Source organism: Rhododendron vialii, chromosome 5a, assembly GCF_030253575.1.
Source record: "Rhododendron vialii isolate Sample 1 chromosome 5a, ASM3025357v1".
In the NCBI taxonomy this organism is placed as follows: Eukaryota; Viridiplantae; Streptophyta; class Magnoliopsida; order Ericales; family Ericaceae; genus Rhododendron; species Rhododendron vialii.
Window position 1 is genome coordinate 33,412,923 of NC_080561.1, and position 24,312 is coordinate 33,437,234.

Genomic DNA, 24,312 nt, shown 5'->3' on the forward strand with positions numbered 1-24,312 from the left:
AGCTGCGCTTGAACGCTGAGAAATGTGCATTTGGCGTAGGTGTTGGGATTTTTCTTGGCCATCTCATGACAAGGCGCGGCATTGAAGCCGACCCAAACCAAGTCACGACTGTTACAAACCTTAAAGCACCATTAACCATTCGGGAGGTCAAGAAGCTGACAGGTATGGCTGCCGCTCTCAACCGCTTTATCAGTCGGTCTTCCGACAAATGCTACACCTTTCAACTCCTAAAGGGCAGTCGACGACATTTTCAATGGACTCCGGAGTGTGACAAAGCTTTGGTTGACCGTATTAAGCTCGGCACCACTCTTGGTTACACCTAAAGATTACAAGGACCTTTACTTGTACCTAGCTGTATCTCCACATGCTGTCAGCTCAGCTCTTGTCAGACACTTAGGGGCTGTGGAGGAACCTATCTACTTCTCCAGCAAGACCTTGCTTCCTGCGCAAACATGGTATTTACCTTTGGAAAAGCTAGCTTTGGCTTTAGTGTCGGCTGCACGCAAGCTCCTCCTGTACTTTCAAACTCATACAATCATCTTTTTGACTGAGCATCCGTGGAAAACACTTTTTCGAAAGGCCGACCTCTCTAACCGAGTGTCACAGTGGGTCGTCGAACCGGCCAACTTTGACATTCATTACAAACCTCGGACGGCTATCAAGGGACAAGTGCTCGCGGACTTTATAGTGGAATTAACGCTGGGGGCTTGCGACAATCAAGGCACCTCCATGCGATCATTACTCTTGAACGACCTGAAGTCAACGAGACTTGGCACCTATTCCAAGGAGATACTTGGCACTTGCACGTAGATGGTGCCTCAAACAATGGGGTTGGTGCTGGGGTTGTCTTGGTTTCACCGTGTGGGACTCTCCACGAAAGTGCCATCACAATCGACTTCCTAGCAACCAACGAGGCAGAATACGAGGCTCTTTTGGCCGGACTTCAGTCCGCCATCCACATGAAACTCGAGGATCTTTCGGTCTTCTGTGATTCACAACCTATGAAGCACCGACACCTCTAGAGGTCGAGGTATCGCAGTGTCAGACACGGGGACACCGCGGGGACATGTACGGGACACGCCACGTGGCGTGTCCCATAATTTAATTTGAATTTTTCGCGTGGACACCGTGGGGACACGGCTGGGGACACCGATGGGGACACGGCAGGGGCCAAACTGCATTTTTTTTAAAAATTTTGGGAGCCAAACTGTAATTTTTGAAAAAATTTGGAGTCAAATTGTAATTTTTTTTAAAAAAAATTGGGGCAAAATTATAATATTTTTAAAATTTTTGGGTGCCAAACTATAATTAATTAATTATTTATATAAATAAATAATATACACGTGGCGTGTCCCCCGCCGTGTCCGTGTCCCCATTTTTTTAGAATTCTCGTGTTTCGGTGTCGATTTCGGTGTCCGTGTCCGTGTCGGTGTATCATAGTTCACAACTTATCGTCAACCAAGTCTTAGGGGACTACGAAGCTCGGGATCCGCGCATGCTCAAAAACCAAGCTACGGCCACAGAATTGATCAAGAGCTTCAAGACGTTCAAAATGTAGCAAATTACCAGGGAGCTTAACTGGCACACCGACGCCATGGCCGGTTTGGCCTTGGCATGCACGACCTCTGAGTATTGGACTATTAACATCGGCAATATCGAGAAACCAACCTTCGAAGTCGAGCAAGAAGTGCTCAACGTGGAGCTCGGTTCAAGCTGGATGGTTGAAATTGTTGCTTTCCTCAAAAGTGACACTCTACCAAAGGGTAAAAAAGAAACCTTCAGGGTTCAGAATAAGGCTGCGTACTATTGGCTATCTGAGAGCGGTCAACTCTAGGAAATCTATCTATAGGCTGTACCTCTTCCTGGTTCTGTTAGATTTTTTGGAGGGCTCCAACCTAAAACTAATTGGTAATAGGTAGAGTAGCCTCTAGAATTTATTAACCAAGCTTGGGTGGCTTAGATGAGCGATGTGGGACAAGTCTAACACTCCCCTTCACGTGCAGCCCGGATGCACGTGGAGGTACAGACCAGGAACTGACTGACTGACTCGGGCGACAGAAATAACGAAGACTTTCTCAGGAGAGGTGAGGCCACCCAAGACCTAGCTCTGATACCATGTTAGATTTCTTGGAGGGTTCCAGCCCAAAACCAATTGGTAATAGGTGGAGTAGCCTCTAGAATTTATTAACCAAGCTTGGGTGGCTTAGATGAGCGATGTGGGACAAGTCTAACAGGTTCATCCGATCCAAGTCCCTGCTATCTTAGAAGAGCTTCGCTTAGGGAGTTATGGTTGCCACTCCGGTGGCCGATCACTCTACCAAAGGGTCTTAAGCCAAGAAGAAGTAGTCAGGAAATGCTGACCATGTGAGCTATTCTCCCCAATTCCAAAACAGCTGGCCCAAAACCTCAATCCAATCACAAGCCCTTGGCCATTTGCTCAATGGGGGCAAGACATCGTCGGCAAACTCCCAACGGCACCTGGGACCTCATTCGTTTAAGGGTTTTGGATTTTAGATTCTAATCATTACCCTATTTCTCTCTAATCATTACTCTCATTTTTTTTCTCTCTCCAATCATTACCCCTATTTCCAGTCATTACTCTATTTCTTTCTACACTCATTACCTACAAATCCAAAATCCCAAAACGAACAGGGTCTTAAGTACCTTATCACTGCAATAGACTACTTCTCCAAATGGGTTGAGTTAAAGCTAAACCTCTCGTAACGATCACAGAAGCTGACATGAGGTGTTTTGTTTGGAAAAACATTGTGACCAGGTTCGGCGTCCCCTACGCCATCGTGTTGGATAATGAAACTCAGTTCGTTGGTAAGGACCTCACAAGTCTTTGTGCAGAATTTGGGATTAGGTTCTTCAACTCCACCCCTTCCTACCCACAGGAGAACGGACAAGCCGAGGCAACTAACATGACCGTCTGCTCAGGGATAAAGTGTCGGCTATCCTCCAAACGTGGTAAATGGGCCGAAGAACTGCTAAGGGTCTATGGGCGTATCGTTCAACCCCTAGACGTTCAACTGGCCAAACACCATTCTGCATGGCGTTCGGCATGGAGGTTGTAATTCCATTAGAATCAAAATTTCCGACCCTCAAAATTGAGAATTTCGATCCAAAACAAATGCAGAAGCAGTGGAAATGGAGTTGGTCCTGGCTGAAGAAAAGCGTGAAGTCGCTCGGCTTAAATTGGCAAGTTATCAATAGGAGGTGGCAAAAGGATACAATCGCAATGTTCAGATCAAGACTTTCAAGCCTGACGAAAGGTCGTTCAGGCCAACAAAAGACAAAGATCAAGCCCAATTGGGAAGGTTCGTTCAGAGTTGTTCGGATAGCAGGTGAAGGGGCTTATGAGCTAGAAGACATGAATGGCACCCGAAACCTCAAAAAGGCCTACATGTAGGAACATTGACTTCGGCCACTTATTGTAAAAGCAAGTTTGTTAACATGGCTTTATCTATCTTTATGTTCTTGTCTCGGCTTTGGCCACAACTATCCTATGTACAGCCAAGTTTTAGCTAAGTCATTTTAATTTCTCAAAGCACTTAGTGCAAGTTTCTTCAATATTGGTACAACAGTTTGCTCGGCTTCAAATTTCTTTGTACTTGAAATTTTTAGAAAATTTTCCAACTATTTTCTCACCTCGGCCCAACACAATAACGATGACCTCAATTACAACGGTACAACGGCGCTTGCGCCATCGCTTCAACAACCATTAAGCATCTCGGACGTGCGTCCCTACCAAACCTAAGACCCACACTAAGGCTTGGGCTTAAGCTTCAGTTCTGGTCGGACACTTTGCAGTTCGAACCTCAGCTCGGCACAACACTAAAGTTGGCCAGAGCTCAGTAACACTCACACTTAGGTGAGTAAATCATCACAGCATTCAAAAAAATTACTAAGTCTATCTTACTTTGGCTAAGGATTGGCACGTGGCCGAGCCCTTTACCAAAGTGGGGGTACGAACTATTATGCGAAAGCAATGTACAAAATTGAAAAAATTCTAAGGCATGATAAACATCATTCAAAAAGCATTCAAGTGCAGCCAAAGTACATTCAAACAGTCATGTGCGCAAGTTCGGCAAACTTCCTAGATTAAACTATTACACTTGGCATGGCCTCTGCGTAGTTCAGAGCCGCCCAGTCCAAAGTGATCAAGTCTGTCAAAGATTTTTAAAAGATTAAAGGGTTAAATCAACTATAGCAACTGACCACCCTGGAGTTGGCGCTTGCAAGGGTTGTTTTTCAGTCATCAATCTCAATATTGGGGTCACGAGTCTCGGCCTCAACAACCTTGTCTTGACTCCCAGCGATCACCACATCCTCCTCCGCCTCATCTTCTTCATCCTTACCATTCTTCTGCTATATATGGCAAGTTGAGCTTGGGGACAACAGGTTTGGTCAACTATTTAATCAAACCTTGACTAGGCTCCATCTACATCACAGCAGCCTTGGCAATAGTGTCGGCATCATACCCCACCTTGAAAGCATCCGGGATCCTCCAAGAGAGCGCTTCATTCACCATTCCTCGGGCAGTTCTCTTGTATTCCTTAGCGGCTCGATTGATGCCATCTTGGTAGCCCTTGGCATCGGTAGCTTTCAATTTCTTCTTCTCCTTTTTCTCCATTTCTGCCATCTGACGTTGGACATTTTCAACCTCTCCCTTCGCATCGGCCGCCTCATTCTTCAACCTTTCAATCTCCTACTCAGCCCCCTCAAGATTCTGTTCGACTTTTTTCGTCTTCCGACGCTCGGCCTTTACCTCATTCTTCTAGCATGTCCTCTCAACATTTTGGACAGTGAGTTTCTTTTAGGCATTGAGAGCAGCTTGGCCGGCCTGAAGAAAAGAAAAATGATATAAGTTGAACAAAAGCAAAACGAATGAAAAGCAACCAAGGCGAGGTATACCTGAACGATGTGAGAGCACATGTCCACGAAGCTCGGTGTCAATTCCTTCGGAACCTGTTCCATATCCTTCGGCAGTGCAAGCCCTTGAAGCAGCCCTCACACTGTCATCCAGCAACACAAGCTTTTCGTCGACATCGGCGAGCGACGGGGAGAACGACTGCTGGATGACAGTCTCCATTGTTGTATCTTCACGGTTGACCAGTGGGGCTGAACCAGAGGTTGCCGACTAACCAACTTATTTGTCTTTCCCAAACCCCTGGTGCTCGGCGGTTCTTTGAGATTGAGAATCATGAGTCGTTCTGCCTCTTCTCCTGGTTCCTGTCCTGTCCGGCCCACAGGCTTATTGTCTCTGATGTTCTGCCTCTGGACTGACCTTCGCAACGCCATTGTCTCTTCAAAAATTGGAGCAACGGATCGAAGGGGTACGTTCAAATCTGGGAGGATGGGCTCTTGAACTTCGACCTCAAGCCCGAGCCAGTAGTCGAACGTTCTATTGGGTTTTGTCGGCAACTTTAGCCTCGGCCCTCCCTCGCTATGTCTTCTTTGTCTTCAGGTGCTCACTTGGTCCGGCTTGATCTCCTCGTTCGCTCGGCTTCTTCCTGGGTGTTCAGTTTTAGGGTAATCATCATAGGGAGAAAACCCATTAGGGTTAATTTCATTCAACGTAAAATATATATATACAAGCTGTATAATAATTGCACTACGGTCCTAGATACTTAAACTAATTAAATGATAAGACACATAATTACACTAGATACAAATAGATCCATCATCTAACACTCCCCCTCAAGTTGGTGCGAAGATATCAATCAAGCCCAACTTGAACACAATAGGATGAAAACTCTTGCTACCCAGCCCTTTTGTGAATATATCAGCTAACTGATCTCCAGATCTCACAAACGGCATACATATCAAACCCTCGTTCAACTTTTCCTTGATGAAGTGTCGATCAATCTCTATGTGCTTCGTTCTGTCATGCTGAACGAGATTATGAGCAATGTTAATGGCAACTTTATTGTCGCAGTAAAGTTTCATCGAAACACTATCAGCAAACACCAAATCAAGTAACAAAGTTTGGAGCCACAAGAGCTCACAAACACCATTAGCCATAGCTCTATATTCAGCTTCTGCGCTAGACTTGACGACTACCGATTGCTTCTTACTTCGCCAGGTAATCAGATTACCCCCAAGGAAAGTGCAATAGCCAGAAGTAGAGCGCCTATCATTCACAGAACCAGCCCAGTCAGCATCAGTGAATGCCTCCAATCGCAAATGGCCATGATTAGAGAACAAAATTCCTTTTCCTGGAGCTGATTTTAGATACCTCAAAATACGATAAACTGCATCTAGATGTGAAGTACGAGGATCATGCATAAACTGACTAACAACACCTACTGCATAAGTAATATCTGGTTGAGTGTGGGCCAAGTATATTAGTCGACCCACAAGTCGCTGATACCTCTCTTTTTCAGTACGCTTCCCCACATCTCCACTAAGATGATGATTCGCCTCAATAGGAGAATCTGCAGGTCTACAGTCCAACATGCTTGTTTCTTCCAAAAAATCAAGTATATACTTGCGTTGGGAAATAAAGATACCTCTATCAGACCTCGCTACTTCCATTCCAAGGAAGTATCTCAATGATCCCAAGTCTTTAATCTCGAACTCTTGAGCTAGACGAGACTTAAGGTTATGAATCTCACTCACATCATTGCCTGTCATTATTATGTCATCAACATAAACAATAAGGACAGCAATCTTACCATTATTTCGCCGGATAAACATCGTATGATCTGCATGGCTCTGCTTGTAACCAAAACTCAGCATAGCCTTAGAAAACCTGCCAAACCAGGCTCTAGGTGACTGCTTCAGCCCATAAAGTGCCTTCTTTAATCTACACACCTGTCCTTCACTTGCAGGAGAAGAGAAACCTGGTGGAATATCCATATAAACTTCCTCCTCTAAATCACCATGGAGAAATGCATTTTTCACATCAAACTGTTGAAGAGGCCAATTCAAGTGGGCAGCACACGAGAGGAGAGCTCGCACAGAATTCATCTTCGCTACCGGAGCAAACGTCACCTCATAGTCAATACCATAAGTTTGAGTAAAACCTCTGGCAACAAGCCTTGCCTTGTATCTCTCAACTGTACCATCAGCCTTTTGCTTAATAGTGAACACCCACTTGCAGCCCACTAGTTTCTTTCCTCCTAGAAGTGACACTAGATCCCAGGTGCCATTCTTTTTCAAAGCTGTCATCTCTTCTACCATAGCTCATTTCCACTTAGGTATCTTGAATGCATCCTACCAAGGAATAGATATGAAGGAAAAAGAAGAGACAAATGCATGGTACGAAGGAGACAAACGGTCATAAGAAACAAACTGTGAAATAGGATGTTGAGTACAAGATCTAACACCTTTTCGAATAGCAATAGGAAGATTGTCAGGATCCATAGGAGGAGGTTCAATAAGAGAAGAATCATTACCAGAAGAGTCAACTGAGGATCTGGAACTGGATTGGGTGATTGTGATTGACAAGGTGGTAACGTACATGAAGACTTTCCATTTTTCCGTCTACCATACCTCTGTAAGCCAGCTCCCTACAGTCGTTGTCGTGCAGGTAGTTGTTCCTCAATGTCACCACCAATATCATGTGTTTCCCTTTCAACAAATACTGGTTCCTCTCCAATGTTTTCCTTCTCCCCTTCACTATGATCATAGAAAAATTTCTCCCCCTCACTATGATTATAAAATGTAAACATCTCTTCCTCTTGTTGATGCTCCCCCCGAAGAGATGGTTTGGAGGGAGAATAAAAAACCTCTGTTTCCCAAAAGGTAACATCCATAGAGACAAACATCTTCCTTGAATAAGGATCGTAACACTTATAGCCTTTTTTGGGTAGGAGAGTACCCAACAAAAATACACTTATGGGCTTTATGTCCTAGCTTAAGGAAGCTTTCCTTAAGCAAAAAGCTCACATTCAATGACTTTGTCTTGGCGATCAGAACACTGCTTTCTTTCACAGATCAGTGAAAGCCATCCAAACTGTCCCTGCGAAATAGCAACCAATTCAGAACGATCAGAAGTAGGAGCTTGTAACATAGCACCCCTTCTGCTCTCCTCCTGTTGAACAATGGCATAGGCCTCTCCCAAAAATGGAAACGAAACACGACCCAACACCTGCACTCTAATTGGATCATACTCCACATCAAGACCAGCAAGAAAGTCATACACACGCTCTTTCTCTATTTTTTTTAACCAAGCACCAGCACCAGCATCAACGGAACAGACTGCTTGAAACCCTTGATAATAATCAAATTCTTGCTAGGCCCCACTGAGATCAGCAAAGTAAACAGCAACAGATTGATTGTGTTGATCCATAGTACGAAGTCACTTTCGCAACTCAAAACACTGAGCATCATTGCCCTGCTGAGAATAAGTCTGTTTGGCAATAGTCCAAATCTGATATGGAGTGTTAAGAAGCAAGAAAGGACTACGAATATCATCAGCCTTCATAGAATTAAACAACCAAGTCATGGCTAAAGATGGACGAGACTTAAACGTCTTGAGTTCAACATCAGTAGTAGGCTCAGTAACAGGGCCTTCAATGAACTCAAACATCCCTTTAGCTTCAATGGCTAATGTAAAAGTACGAGACCAAAGTAAATAATTTGTGCCATCCAGTTTGATGGGACAAATATCCAGTGGAGAGTTATCCAGAGTCCCTACACGACTCAACTCATCCTTGCCACTAGCGGAAGCCTGTTTTTTCTCTTTTGACATCTTGAAAGTAGAACAATAATGCCAAATAAACAATAAACAATGTTCCCAGCAACTTTAGAACTCCAAAAATAATAAATAAATGTTCCAAAAATCCTAGAACCTCGAAAAAAAATCAACTGAATACCTTCGGATTTGACTGAAACAGTGTTGAAAAAGAAAAAAAAAATAGATTTAATCGGCGAGAACAGATCTGATCGACGGCGACGGCAAACCCCGACTGATCGGAGTACTGTTCACAAAAGCATTGTTCACGCGAGTACTGTTCATGAAGCACTGTTCACAAAAACACTGTTCCCCCGAAAGTACTGTTCACGCAGCGACGAGAAGAACGTCGTAGGTTGCCAGGTTCTATCGCTTTGATACCATGTTCAGTTTTAGGGTAATCATAATAGGGAGAAAACCCATTAGGGTTAATTTCATTCAACGTAAAATATATATATACAAGTTGTATAATAATTGCACTGCGGTCCTAGATACTTAAACTAATTAAATGATAAAACACATAATTACACTAGATACAAATAGATCCATCATCTAACACTAGGTTTCTTCTTCAAGACACCTTTGTATGACGGAACATATCCGAGATGGGTCAGCGCGTCTCCACAAGCTTGAACCTTTGAAATCTTGACATGGCTAAGTAGATCTCGAGCTCTGGGGCTTTAAGGGATAGGGCAGGTTTGGAACCCTAACCCAAAACCAAGAAGAGAACTAGATCCTTAATCCGGGTTAGACAATTACAGACGAGACTCGCCTGGGCTCTCATCGAGACCAACTCACTTCTCTCTTGTAACCCAGTAAAGACATTAAGATATCTTTTCAGCTGCTTAAACAATAATGCCATTTGGCCTTGTCTGTCCCGAGCGTAGAGGAGGCAAAAAAGCGCTGTCGAAGTAGCATAAGCAGACTTCTATTGCTACGTAAGAATAGAGTAGGATTTTTGCGATATTACATCCTATCGGAGAGTTGCAGTTGTTTCTAAAAGTAAAGAATCCTCTTTTTTCTATAACATAACTTAATCGAATCAATCTATCCAAATAGAACTTACCCCGACTTGAAGAGGAAGACGGGATATCTTGAAGCTGACCTTTTGATCGGATAAAAAAGTGAACTATCTTTAAGATACAAGAAGCCCTAAATCCTTGATTTGGCCAAGCAGAGTGGAGTGGCTCGACTACTCAATCCAGAAAATGTTAACTGCTTGACCTCCTTTCAAGACGAAAGTGTAATTCTTGAATCTCCGACAAAAAAAAATATGAATGACCAGCATCGGCAAGTAGCTGTAGATTCGTGGAGATTGGTCCGAGCTCTACAGGAAAAACAGTGTAACAGGATTAGACAAAAATAGAGCTAATTGTAAAGGCAAAATGCATAAAGATGACAAGGGACAGACCTCTGGTGTCTGCTACTCTCGGCACGGAGTAATTTATGTTCGTCATGTTGCCTATCTCGAAATTTCATTGAACCTCAACATAAAAGCTTGCCCATTTGTCCGTATTGGGGTGGCCGGTCATCAACGGTTCAATATTTCTATGGGTAGAAAGGTTCCGACGTCCAGAACCACCATGCCGAGACATGGTGTAAGTGTAGAGAAGGTCGGCGACATTAAAAATTAAGGCATGGGATTCCTTTAAGGCAATGATAGACATGATGATCCTATTGCTATTGATTGCCAACTGATGTGGGGCAAGGCTATATCTACATAAGATCTCCCTGAGGAACGAGTGAAGGGGAAATCGAAGCCCGGCCTCGCAAATCGCCATCAATGGGACGTTGCTATGCTGAGGGTTATCCTCAACCTAATCCTTAATCCTATCGCTCGGGACTTGGTTAAGGGAAACGTAGGTAGGGCTATTGTATTCCTAAAGGAAGTTTTGGTACTCGACATCTTCGCCATTGAAGTAATGGGCATGAGGGTATACTCTACCATTGTCATACATATCGGCCTCACCCTGAGGAATGTCATCCTCAGCGTTCGGCTCATAAGGCTCGGAAGCAGACGTCCCCGCTCCTGGATTGAACAGTGACTCGGCCTCATTCCCATGCTATGACTCAGTATCGGATTCGATCAATCTATCCGAGGTGTAGGAGATCTCGGGTTTGGTATTAAAAGTGAAGAGAAATGAGAATTGATCACATACCTGCAGATTTTTGCGGGGTTGAAGCTTTAAACTTGCAAATCGGACGCTTGGTTAGTGCCTGGAAATGACGAACAAGAGGAGAGAGAAGCTCTGGAGTCGAGTTCTGGAGAGAGAGAGAAACTTGTAACCCTCTCTCTCCTCTCAGGACACTATATATAGAGGGTGGAAAAAACGGTTTGAATTTCCCGCTCATAATTGAACCGCCAAACCACCATCCAACCAACAAACACGTGGCCACGATGGGACAGCTGTTCAGAACTTCAGAGTGTGTCCTTTCGACTGCTCAACCGACGCAGAGCGTGACATGTGGCGTCCACCTGTTGGCCTATGTTTCTAGCAGTTATTCTTTTTGGGATTTGAAGGGACGTAATCTGAGCTGCAGAGGCTCGGATTCCTTGAGGATGTTCGGCCACAGCTCAGCATTACCTCCTATACCAAGTATCAGCAAGAGTAGAGGGGCTATTGTAGTGGGCCGAACTAAACGGCTTGGACCACCAAGGCCGATCAGGTTGAAGATGGATCTCTTTGGGTCGGCATGGGGCTAGGCCAGTTGCCACATGCCGACAATCGAGGGATACATCCTTATGTTTGATGGTTGGCTCGACTGATTGCTAAGCTCTTAAGCTTAGCCACATCCGAGCTCGGATAAGGGATGTTCCTCAGACTGAATGCTCCAACCTTTGCATTGCTCGCCTGGAGATGAACCTTTAGGTTCGGCGCAGGACAGTGCTCTCACGTGCAAGAAACTGACTTGCCCCATGGTGACGTGGCGTGACGTGTGACGTCACCCTCAACAATTATGCCAAAGGATAATGATGAGCACACATACTGGTAGACTACCTTTGTTTTCCTCTTTTTTTTTCATTCAATTCTCATTTCTAATTTGATTCCTGGGAATAATCGGAACTTAAGGGTCAGCCACAAAGATATAGGTTATTTCATCCGGGGACAATTTGCAACGCACTTGTCTTAGCAGTACATTTAACCAATACCTGGGCCTCAATTTGTTTAGGGGCTTTCACCCTTTGGAAGAAAGATTCTTGGTTACTTTAGTATCCTATATCCATCCCTTTATCTCATTTCAATTCATCATTCCTCAACACCCTTTTCTACTTATTTTTCAATGCAATACTGCAAAATTTTATGCCATCATCACAATTACTTGTCATCTCAAATGACCCTGATGACAAGACTGTCCATCTCGGGATGTCATCAACGGGCAATCAAATGGCAGGAATCATGAAGATATAGAGCAACGACATTTCCATTCTTTATTTTAAATATCATTATTGCTGCACTACAGACAATGGGTAGAATGTATGAAATCAACGACAATGTTCTTAATCAAAACCATCATATTTAGGGCTCTTGGTGCGAGGGTCAACATGATTAATTGGGCCGACCACACTGATCTCTAACATTTATAAGTGGCTTTATCTGAACTTGTTGGTTTTTTTTTTTTTATAATGATATGTATCGACTTTTTGGTTGCTATCTCCTCACAGTTCTTGTCTAAATTGTTTAACAGAGAGAAGTAGATACCACTCATTTCATGCAAACAGCTCCGTGGTTGGGCTTGATTCCTGGTGCAGATGGGCAAATATTGCAGGCCCAAGAAGGGGCAGATAGCCCTATTGTCACTCTCTTCAAATCAGCAACTGCTGCAACTGTGTCAAATCCTGGGCTCTCAACTCAAACATCATTCTACACCATATCAAAACAGGCAGAAGCTGCTGGTGCGTTCCTACCTTCTCCTCTTAGATGAATGGTGTGTTGGTGTTAAATTGATTTAATAAGGTTGGTAGAACTTCATCTTCCAAACAACAACAAAAAGGTTGGTAGAACTTGATGTATATGGTAGATTACTTTTGGCCCCAATAATTGGTCTTCAACTTTGACGCTAAATGACATCATACATGTTTATTTGCTTGGAGAAATATATTGATCCTAATGTGTCATGAACTAAGTCTGATTGATCAGCAGTAATTTTGTGCAATGCTTGGCAAACATTGAGAAACCTCCTTTTTTAATGTTTGGAAGCCTATCGTATGTGGATAAGAAGTTGGCTTTGTTACACACTTTTAGGTAAAACTCAACCGCAAAGGCTAGTTATTAAAGCCGGGGTGCCCTCATGCTCATACATTGCACATCCTTTTGTACGTGCAATACATACAGCGTGTTGGCAAAAGACATGCCTGTCCATCCCCATTTGCTTTAGCTCTAATACCATGCTATTCAATATGAGTAGAAAAACTTTAAAGTGAGCTATTGAAGTGTGGGTACCCTCATGCTTGCTGATATATACTATACATTACTTATTTCTACTATGGCAATGTGGAATTTTTGTTAGCAAGGTTTGGATTTTGTTTCTCACAAATAAATGGAAGGTCAAGGGAGAGGAGAAGTGTCCTTATATGATGAATGCAAAACATGATTGAAATATGTTCTTTCTTCTTTTCAAGCTCTAATGGGTTAGTTTTGGTTTTCTTTAAATGGTTTGAAATGTCATTAGATGAAGCGATTTAGAACACGTTTGGGGTTCTGCTTCCTAAAATATGGTATGACTTTTTTCAATAAGTAATCGCAGGATACGTATTGAATGAGGATATGCGAATATATCGTAATATATGTCTTCGTATTGTAGGATTTCTATACATAAAGGATATGGCATGGTATACATATAGTTTTTGAAAGGAGATGATAAATAGTAGGATACATATCCCGTATCGTAGGTATTTAACTCGAACTGATGGTATTTATAATTGAGCAAGAGTCAGAGAGAGATTGTGGCATCAATGGTGGCAGAGATAGACTCCCACTAAGAGTTGAATTAGGTGGAGCTGGTAGTTTGTGGGTTTTGATCTTTATCGAATAGGTTTTCGTGGTTTCTATCTGGTGGAGGACTGGTGGGTGGTGGTAGCGTCGTTGTCATCGTCAATAGACGGTGGTCGTGGGTTGCAGACAATGGAAACACAGTCATGTGGTTTCTGGTCCTTTTAGGGTGCTGGTAGAGGGTTTGAAGGAGAAGGGCAAGAGAGTAAGAAAATGAAATATAACTGGAGTTTATTTTTGTAACTTCATTGAGTATTTGAATAGAGCAAACCAGAGTTGTCTCACAGGTAGTGTCATTGTGAATTTTGAAATTAAAGAGGTATGAATGTGATTTAAATGAAATCCAAGGGTTGTTTGTGAGTGAGATTTACCTTTTCTATTTATATGTGTACTCATATGGTTATTTATATTTATACATGTGTGTTTGTGTGTAATTATGTTAACGTCCTGCGCTGTTTTCCATTGTTTTTTATCCTTCTCTAATTTTTCATTTATCCTTCAATCTAAGGGTCTTAAGCTTCTTGATTTCAATTGCAGATCTGTTGTGCAAAGCGAACATGAACACTGGAAGCGTGCTGGAATATGCCCTTGCTTTTACAAGTGCGGCATTGGATAAATATTGTACTAAATGGAGTGCAGCTCCAAAGACGGGGTTTATTGACATTACAACTTCCAAAGACTTCTATCGCATATTTAGTGGCCTTCAAATCGTAAGTGAAACTTTTAAGAAAACTCCTTTGTTTTATGGCATTATCTTGTGTAAATGGAACTGCACAGACAAAATGTCTAGCCCTCAATTTTAAACATAAATATAATATCTTTCTACAAATAAAGATCCTCTCAATACTCACAATATATCCCCAAAAGAGTTATCACCACCGTATTTCCATATTACAATCCTAAGCCCAAAAGTTCCAAAAAGATTACATCATGGCTCTCCGGCCCCATTTAGAATAAGTACATACTAGAGAAAAGGATTAAAGTGTTCTACAGTCATCCATAAATCAAATTTAAAGTTACAATGACATCTTCAAAAGGTAATTTTCTAGAGATGCACAAGAAACTCTTCATGTCAGCTTCTAAAATGTTTGGTCATGCACATCAAGCACACCATGCTAATGTGCCGAAGTTGCACCTGAAAATGAAGGGATGAACTACACTAGCCCAGTAGGAGAATAGCGTAAAAGATATCAAGTTAAACATGAAGAAAAGATAGCAAGTCCCAAGCAGTTATGAACTCAATATTCATCAATCTCACTAGGCGGCTTAATCACTTTCTCTCTCATTTTGTATTAAGGTCAATATGTTCACGCCGGGCCACTTTAGGGATCCCGATACCCCCTGCCAGGCACCTCGCCATTTGGTGGTTTTGAGTTTCTCATGAGCGATTGCTCTTGCTGGGTCTATTTAGGGATCCCGATACCCCATGCCTAGCACAACACCCGTTGGTGGGTCTAGCTCACGTTCTCTTTTCTCTTTACGTGTTGTTATTCCTCAAACGTTTGTAATTCAGGCATAACACGTTTCAAATTCCTCAAATTAAGCTTTAACGTATCGTACTTATCCAACAATTTACATTCAAGGTACCGCTTGTATAACATTGCTATCCGAAACATAATCACGTAAGAAAGTTATCAACTTAAAGCACAATGATGTCCAGGTTCCATCCCACATGAAGTTACAAACAAAAGAATGTCCAATGATCAATGGAATATGTATTTCGATGCTATGGAGTGATTTGGAGGTGTTGAGAAGGTGTTAGAAGTGAGCGGGGGTCCAAACAATAGAAGAGAATAAACATTTTAAACAAGGCCCCAGTGCAATTTGAAAAAAAGATTCCAGAGAGCAGTGGTATCGATAACCCCATTTTGGGTATCGATACCGAAGCAATTTCAGTCCAGAGAAGAATGGGATATCGATACCCCTTGAAAGGGTAACGATACCTGCCAGGGTTTCAGCACGCGATTTTCAGATTTCAAGGGTTTTACCCAAGCATAAAGAGGATGATCAAGCACAACTTTTGGGCACGAATTCAACTCAATAACACGTAAAGATGGTTAGAAATCTCTACCTCGAAGATCAATGGCCGAAATCAAAGAGTTTCAAACGAGCCCTAGCTCCAAAAGCTTGAATCAACCAAAATACTCCACTCCAAGCTTAATCCAACGAGATACGAGCTCAAGATCGCGAATAGAAGGTGGATTGGAGGTTGATTACCATGGGTTTCAAGTTCGGGGGCGAGATTGAGAGAGAGAGAGAGAGACGTGAGAGTAGAGAGAGAATGAGGTGGGTGTTGTGATTCTCTACACACACACACACACCTATATATACATGCTCAAACACAAATCACACTTGCACCCCTCCACTAACAATCTTATCATTTTAACCTCAAATCACATAACCACATCACATTTCACATTTTCTCAAATTCTAGCATTTATATAACCTTTGAATAATTAAAATTATGTCGGGTCTCTACACAAAAAGTATCTCACTTATGTTGAGCAAGAGTGTGATGCTGTAATTGTATCCTTTGCATTCCATATCTTGGTTTTCACAAGAATAGAAGGCATAATTTTGCTTTATATTTTTTGTTTTTAAACTTTCTGGAAGTTAGTTTCTCTATTTACCAAAATATGAATGAGGCAAATAGCAGTACAAGGTTGGAATGCTTTGGATTGTCAATATGCAGAGTGTGCTTTGCCCTTTTTCCTGTTCCTTTTTGTGATCATTTTGAGTTTCTGTGATGCAAACCAAAATATCCATAATATTGTAGAGAGAGAAACTCCCCAAAAGGGATATACAAAGAGACTAGCTCTTCATAATATATTCTTCAAAATGATAAAAACGACTAAGTGAATGACTCCAACTACTATTTATAGTCAATGACAAAAGTACCCTACATACTACATAATGAGTCCCCAACTAAAAAGAAACTTGTCCTCGAGTTACGGTAGTGTCCTTAGGTAAATATGGCACCAAGTGTTTTGCACATTGAATGTGTTGGGAGATACTCAAATGAGAGGGTAATCAGACTTGATAAGCATTATCATTGATCTTATGCAAGACTTCACAAGGGCCTACTTTTCAATCGTTCAACTTCATGTAAGCACCATGAGGATGTCTTTCCTTGCTCAAGATAAGCCAAAAAAGATTCCCTTCTTTGAACGAAACCTCCCTTTTGTTTGCATCGACGGCTGCCTTATACTTCACATTAGACTTCTCAATGTGGAGCTTGACTTGAGTGTGGATATTCTTCATAAATGTAGCCATATCTTCCGCCTTGGAGTGCCCCTTCTTAGGAGTTGGCAAATGAACGAGATCAACCACACTAGAAGGCCCGTAAACCACTTCAAATGGGGAAGTGTGAATGGTGCGGTTTAGAGAAAAAAACGTAAGCGAACACCACCAAGGAAAGAATTCCATCTCAACCTTTTGGATGCTCACCAACTAAGCACCGCAACAAATTCCCAAGACTTCAATTAACCACTTCTTGGCCATCGGTTAAAGGATAAAAAGTACTCAAGTATAAATTGGTACCAATCTTCTTCCACAAAGGACCTCTAAAAGTGGGCAAGGAACTTAGCATCTCTGTCGGAGACAATAGAAGTAGGAATGCCATGCAACTTGTAGACCTCTTTTAAATAGAGATTGACAGTGTTAGTTGCATCCAATCTTCTTACAACGTATGAAATGAGCCATTTTTAAGAAACGATTCACTACCACCATGATAGAATCACTCTGCCTTTGTGTCGGAGGAAGCCCCAAGAAAATATCCGTACTTATGCATTTCCAAAGACTTTCCAAGACGAGTAAAGGCAAATACAATCCGTGCTTATGCATTTACTTTGTTGGCATGTTTGACACCTTTGCGCATAGTCTTCCACATCTTTCGTCATTCCCAGCCAATAGTATTCATCTTGAAGTGATCCTAGAGTCTTATCCATGCCAAAATGACCCAACTTGTGATTGTCAATGAACAATTGGTCCCTCAAAGAGCATGTAGGGATACACAACTTGAACCCTTTGAAGAGAAATTCATCCTTCAACATGTAACATGGATACCTAACTTTATCACCTCTTTGCAAAGCATTAAAAATCTTTCCAAAGTAAGGATTTTTAGTATAGACGGTGCAAAATTATTCTAATCTAACAACCTTGTTCTTCATTTCCACCGAAAGAACCACTCTTCTACTTAAACCATCTCACCTTGTTGAGAATCCCCGATTTGTGCCTCAAAGAGATTGTGAATTGTTGTTGATAGGCCACCCACTTGGCATGTCATTTATTGAGGTTTTGTTGGCTATTGATGTACTTAAGAGCTTCATAATAGGTGTTGAGAACAAACTCCTTGTAGGCAAGATAGTAACTCCAATGCATGATGGCTTGAACAATGGCATAGATTTCCAAGTCATAAGTAGAGTATTTGAGTTTAGCACAGTTCAACTTTTTGCTTAAGAAAGCAATAGGTTGACCTCATTGGCTTAGGACTCCACCAATTCCCACTCCCGGAGCAGCACAATCAAGTTCAAAAGTTTTGTCAAAGTTGGGTAAGGCCAAGATAGGAGCTTTGGTAAGCTTGAACTTCAATAATTTGAAACTCTCACGCGGTTTCTTGGGCACATGCATACACCCTTTGCTTGAGGCAATGGTAAGAGGAGCCGCAATACTAATAAAGTTGCAAATGAACCTCCGGTAGAAAGTAGCCAACCCATTAAAACTCCTCACTTCTTGAACACTAGTAGGAGTTGACCATTCCACAATTGCTTTAATCTTGTCTTCGTCCATGTGAACCCCCTTAGAAGATACTCCCTCCGTCCTAATTTGTTTGTCCAATATTGGGAATCCAACATATTTAGAGAGCATAATGATTACATCTAAAAGTAATTTACTTTCCAATATTTACCCTTCATCTTTTAAAAAAAAATTACTATTTCAAAAAAGCAAGGGAAAAAAGGAAATTTTATCCATTTAAAAGTCAAACGGACAAACAAATTGGGACAAGGCAAAGTCAAAAAGTGGACAAACAAATCGGGACGGAGGGAGTACAACATAAACCAAGAATACAACATTATCGACAACAAAACTACACTTCTTCAAGTTTCCTTAAAACTTCTCTCTTCTCAAGATTTCAAAGACTTGTTGAAGGTGGATCTATCTTCTAAACGCTGATTATTCACCAAAATATTGTCGAAGTACACAGCTACACATACCCAAGAAAGGTTGAAAGCATTTGAGTCATTACCCTTGTAAAAGTGCTAGGAGCATTGGTAAGACCAAAAGGCATTACAAGCCATTCAAAAAGGCCATGAGGGGTCTTGAAAGCTATTTTTCATTCATCTCCAAGGCGGACTCAATTTGATGGTAACCACTTCTTACATCAATCTTGGAAAAGACCTTTGAACCGGCAAGGCAATCCAACATATCATCTAGCCTTATAATGGGAAATCGGTACTTGATAGTGATCTATTGATAGCTCTACTATCCACACACATCCTCCATGAACCATCCTTCTTTGAAGTCAAAAGAGCCAGCACCGCACAAGGGCTAAGGCTTGCCTTTATGTAGTTTTTGTCTAGAAGATCCTTAACTTGCCTTCGACTCCCTTGGAGACGTTCTATAGGAGGGCTTGTTAGGAAGGGGTGCCCCGATACCAAGTCAATACAATGTTGAATGTCTTTCAAAGGAGGCAATTCGAAAGGCAACTCTCGAGGAAACACATCAACATACTCCTTCAAAAGTTTAGAAAATGGCATCAGGAACATCCAACACACCCATATCCGCCATAGGAAGCAACACTAGAACATACCCGGTGTCATAACTTTCTTTGAGAAATCCTTTACAAGCAAGCAACGTAGTGGGAAGAGGCTTTATAATCACCTTCTCCTTCATAGGTAACAAAATGAATTGTCGCTTCTCCTTAAGGATGGTGTAGGTATTTTTCTTCCCATCATGGATGGAATGCCTATCATATTGCCACGGGCGACCAAATAGTCTATGACAAGCATCCATAGGAACCACGTCGCATCAAGCTTCATCAGAGTACTTTTGACGAATGGAGAAAGATGCCAAGCACCTTTTAGTCACCTTAATTTCATTTCCCTTCTTGAACCAAGAAAGTGTACAAGGATGGGGATGCTCCTCTACTTGGAGTTGTAATTTGTCCACCACCTCTTGAGAGACTAAATTCTCACAACTTCCACTATTAATAATCATATTGCAAACTCAACCCCCAAGGAAATAATTGAACATGGTAGTCACGTTAATTGGTTATATTTTTTCCAACCAAGGATATAATTGACCCGCTGATTCCATTTACACATTCTATGTATTCTTTTGCTGCTTAGAGCAACCCCAACATGGTTACGTGGACGATTTCGTAACATATCCGCATTTGACAGTTACATTTTTCAGTGAAGTTGATTTTTATACTGATTTAATGTTCAGCTTATTCTCGTGTTTGGCATGTTTAGACCACTAACAGCAAGAAGCCAAGCTAAGTTCTAAACAGTGGTATGGGATACACACTAGGATTGAGTTTTTGGCAATTTATGAACTGACTTCGGAGATATAGAGGGTAAATATCAGCTGACTTCAAATAGTGCTGCTGGTAGAGTTTTGTTTTTGAACGTAGAACTTCTCCAAAACCTTATGCTAATAGAGCTATGAGTACTTTTCACACTTACATAATCAAAACTTCCATTCGTGCAAAACTTGGCCATATGCACGCCCGTGTGTAATTATCAAGTAAGTTCGGCATTTCGTCGTGACGGTTAAAAAATATCTACTTTGGATGGAAATTTTCACGTCATGACATAATTGGTTGTGTTTAGTTGTAAGTAAATAAGTAACTAAACTTTTTTCTGCTGTATTTGACGGTAAGATAAAACATAAATAGACATCTTTAGTTATTAGTAATCTGATCAGGCTCTTTTAATTGCAGGAATATCTGGAGGAATCTGTTCAAGTACCACCAAGCCATCATGAAGTGCTGGGGGATTCAGTAGCCTGGGGTGGTTGTACTATAATATACCTGCTTGGCCAACAACTGCACTTTGAACTTTTTGATTTTTCCTATCAAGTCCTGAATATTGCTGAAGTGGAAGCTGTATCAATAACACAGACTCCGAAGAATTCTCCTTCTGCACAGGTATCGCCAATTCTCTGATTTACAGTCAGTTCTATGGTTATCTAGCTTGAATGTTGATTTCTTGTCCCTCATCTTTCAATTGGGAAACTTAATTGAAAGTTTCTAAAGCCTTGACAGCATGCCCTCATTATTTATATTTGTGACAAGTATGGGAACCATAACTACCAATCACCAAATGCCAAGTACTTTCTCAGGGCTTAGCCCGTTGGATTAGGGTCACATGGTATTTCAAAAGTTTTTTCCCTATCCGTTGAGCACTAACAGGGTATTTCACAAGTCTTTTTCCTAGCGGCCAAAGTCACCACGATATTTCATGGGTCCTTTTCCTTGGACTTTCGCAAATATATATAAACATGGTCCCAAACAAAAAAGAACAATGGCAAACCAGAGTCATCTAGACCAGGAATATTCCTCGTGCCGCTGCATAGTCTCAACAATATTATGGAGTCAACGAACAAACAAGAAGAAAAATAAGGGTAATCCAACAATGAAAACTATTATCAATGAACCTTGTATGCCAAAGGGTATGTTAACTATCAATAAATATGAGAGCAACGAATAAGAATAATACTTATCAGATCACATGCTTAACCACTCACCTCAAATCCGAGAGATGATATCACCGATCTTCAACGCAAGTGGTGTACAAAATTATAATTAGTCACATGATAATAATCATCTTTTACTACTGAAACCAGTTAGTATTCATAAACTATAATGTATAAACCTACACTAGCATTAACTTTAAACATAAGCAGCTAATATAACCCTTAAAGTAAGACAAACATGACCACCAAAGCACCAACTCAACCCATGAGAATATCCCTAGCTCTCACACATATAAGAATAAAGGGAAGCTCTCTCCTATTAATTAAATACACTCTTGCTAAATAACCCATCCGAATGTTAAAGGTTAAGCCTAACCCATAGTACAAAAATTAGCGGTCCAATAATATAGTACACAACAAACAATATATTATGTTTCTTTACCATAAGGAAGTTTGATAACACAAGCAATGATCGAATTAATTTTTGATATTTAAATTAATTGTTTTTAAGGAAAAAGTGAGACGTCACATCGCGAGGGGTTGAGCACTAGAGTCACGGGGTATTTCTTAAGTCTTTTCCCTAATGACCAAAGTCACCACGATATTTCACGAGTTTTTTTCTCTAGTGGCCACATGCGCCCCGAGCCTAGAGTCACAGAGTATTTCACAAGTTTTTTCCCTAGCTCGAGCCCACTCGGTCATATACACGGGCTGCTCTGATACTACATTTAACGCCCCAAGCAAACCACTAGCCTAGTACCTTGATTATAAATCCACATGCCACACCTCATGGCCTAGAATGCTTAAGCCCAAGGTACTAGTAGTAGCCCACATTGTTATATACTCAGGATTACCCATGTAGACTTCCGATATGGGATGGGGTGTGAGAGAGAGAGAGAGAGAGTGAGAGGACTGTATCTGTGCGATCTTCCAATTTGGGTGATTAAGAGATCTGTAGTTAGATTCTTTGTTGAAAGGGGAAGCTCTCCTCTACAAAATCGACTTACCGAGTTGTCCAGTTTGGGTGAAACAGAAATTGAGATAAGAGATCTGTGCTTATTTTTTGAAGTACCACACTAGAAAATGGATAAATCGTTCCCCTATTAATAATCTACGATGAAACAAACAGAGCATTAATGTCTATTATTTCTGCTCATTTTTACGTTTGAAACAGGGGTGGCAAGCATTGTTAGAAGCAATGAAGAAAGCAAGGAGGTTGAATAATCACGTATTTTCTATGCTGAAAGCACGCTGCCCGCTGGAAGACAAACAAGCATGCGCCATCAAGCAAAGTGGCGCCCCTCTACATCGCGTCAAGTTTGAGAACACAGTGTCTGCATTTGAAACATTGCCACAAAAAGGTTCTTAGATTGCTCGTTCCTTGGATCCTTCTTGTATTTTTATGGTCTCCTAGATCTTGTAATTGTGATCTTGTTGAATATGCTTACCTCTTTGTATCTGATGGAAGAATTGAAACATCAAAATTAGCAAATTCTGAACTCAGTATAGGCAAGCGGCTGTTTCCAGCACTGGTGTATTGTTTTTATTAAAGTGGCACCATTACAATCTCCTCGCTTTTACATCCACAACCAATTTTGGAGAAGCCATGGTGCTCAGGTTAAAATCATTTGCATTGGTATTTCATCTTGTGGTCTGCAATTCAGTGTTTCTACTTCTTATTTTCTTGGCAAGAAAAAGAACTTGTTAATTCAATTCAAAAGATGAAGTAGATACAGATATACTACTTGTTGACATGTGCTACAAGGACAATCTGTACACCGCCAAGTGATTGGTTCAATGAGTATTCCTTGCTCACGTGTTTGGGTTCTAGACTGTATAACCGGTTAGTGACACTAAACTCTTTTGTGTTCATAGCAAGCAGGGGACCTTAGTTTTGGCCCCGGCATAAGTTTGGTAGGGTACCCAGCTGATGGCTATGTGGTGCTGAAGGCCGTATTCTCTAAAGGATACATGGAGTAGCCCATTTGCATATCCATTTCGTACCAGGAAAAAAATGACATTACGGGACAACTTGTGTAGATGTATGGAGTACTTGTTGCGTATTTGGATTCTAGGTTTGGGGAAAGTTTGTTCCCCAGGCAACACTCGCCTTCAGTTGATTCTTTAATAGACACTCAGTTGGAGGGTCATTTACTGATGTGGATTTATCAACGTAAACAAAACGAATGAAAAAACGAGTTAAATCAATCAATTTTTTCTGGTACCCAAACAAAACATCGACTTCTCATTTCTGTAACCCGAAACATAACGCACTTGATTTTCCATCCTATCTTCTAGTTTGCTCTTCAATTCTTAGACCGAAAATCTTCACTGCATGCTCTACTATGCCTGTCAACAGAGGTTTCTCCGTCAATCTTTATAACTCTAATAGATGTCATACATTAGCATTATTTACAGGTTTTGTATTATGTTTACTCCCTTCGTTTCTGTTTTTTAAGTGTCCAGTTTCGAAACTCAAGTTACTAAGGAGACATTATTATTACATTTTTCACATCAACTTTTGCCTTCATTTCCTTACTTACCCTTTATGGAAATATCATCATTACACTTTTATTCATTAATTTTTCGAAATAAAATCTACTTTTAAAGGCAAAATGAAAAATGTACTAATTTTTACTCACTAACTTCACAAAATAAACACTTAATTAAGAGATGACCCAAAATAAAATATCGAACTCTAAAAAAGAGGCGGAAAGAGGAACTATTTGCTTATATATATGCACTTATTGCTCTTCCACACAAAATTAAAAAAATAAAAGTAAACGGGTCAAGGGACAACATTTGACACAACTTTTGACACAAAATGTAAATACCTTGTGTGGGACCCATTTTGGAGTCTCACGCAGATAGTCAAAGCCGCTTAATTTGGATATACATGTTTTAACAGTTTTCGCAAAACATCAACTCATTCAGATATAG

General features: G+C 41.2%; 1 protein-coding gene across 2 annotated transcripts in view; it reads left to right on the top strand.

Moving 5' to 3' along the window:
- The window catches only part of LOC131327258 (protein PIR), a 75,836-nt gene extending 52,895 nt beyond the window's left edge, over positions 1-22,941 (top strand). For both annotated transcript variants that reach the window (XM_058360318.1, XM_058360319.1), the window contains 4 exons: positions 12,371-12,578; positions 14,212-14,384; positions 20,618-20,824; positions 22,547-22,941. In XM_058360318.1, coding sequence (XP_058216301.1) covers positions 12,371-12,578; positions 14,212-14,384; positions 20,618-20,824; positions 22,547-22,741 — 783 coding nt within the window. In that variant the 3' untranslated portion in view covers positions 22,742-22,941. The remainder of the gene's footprint in view (positions 1-12,370; positions 12,579-14,211; positions 14,385-20,617; positions 20,825-22,546) is intronic.
- Positions 22,942-24,312: the final 1,371 nt, after the last annotated feature.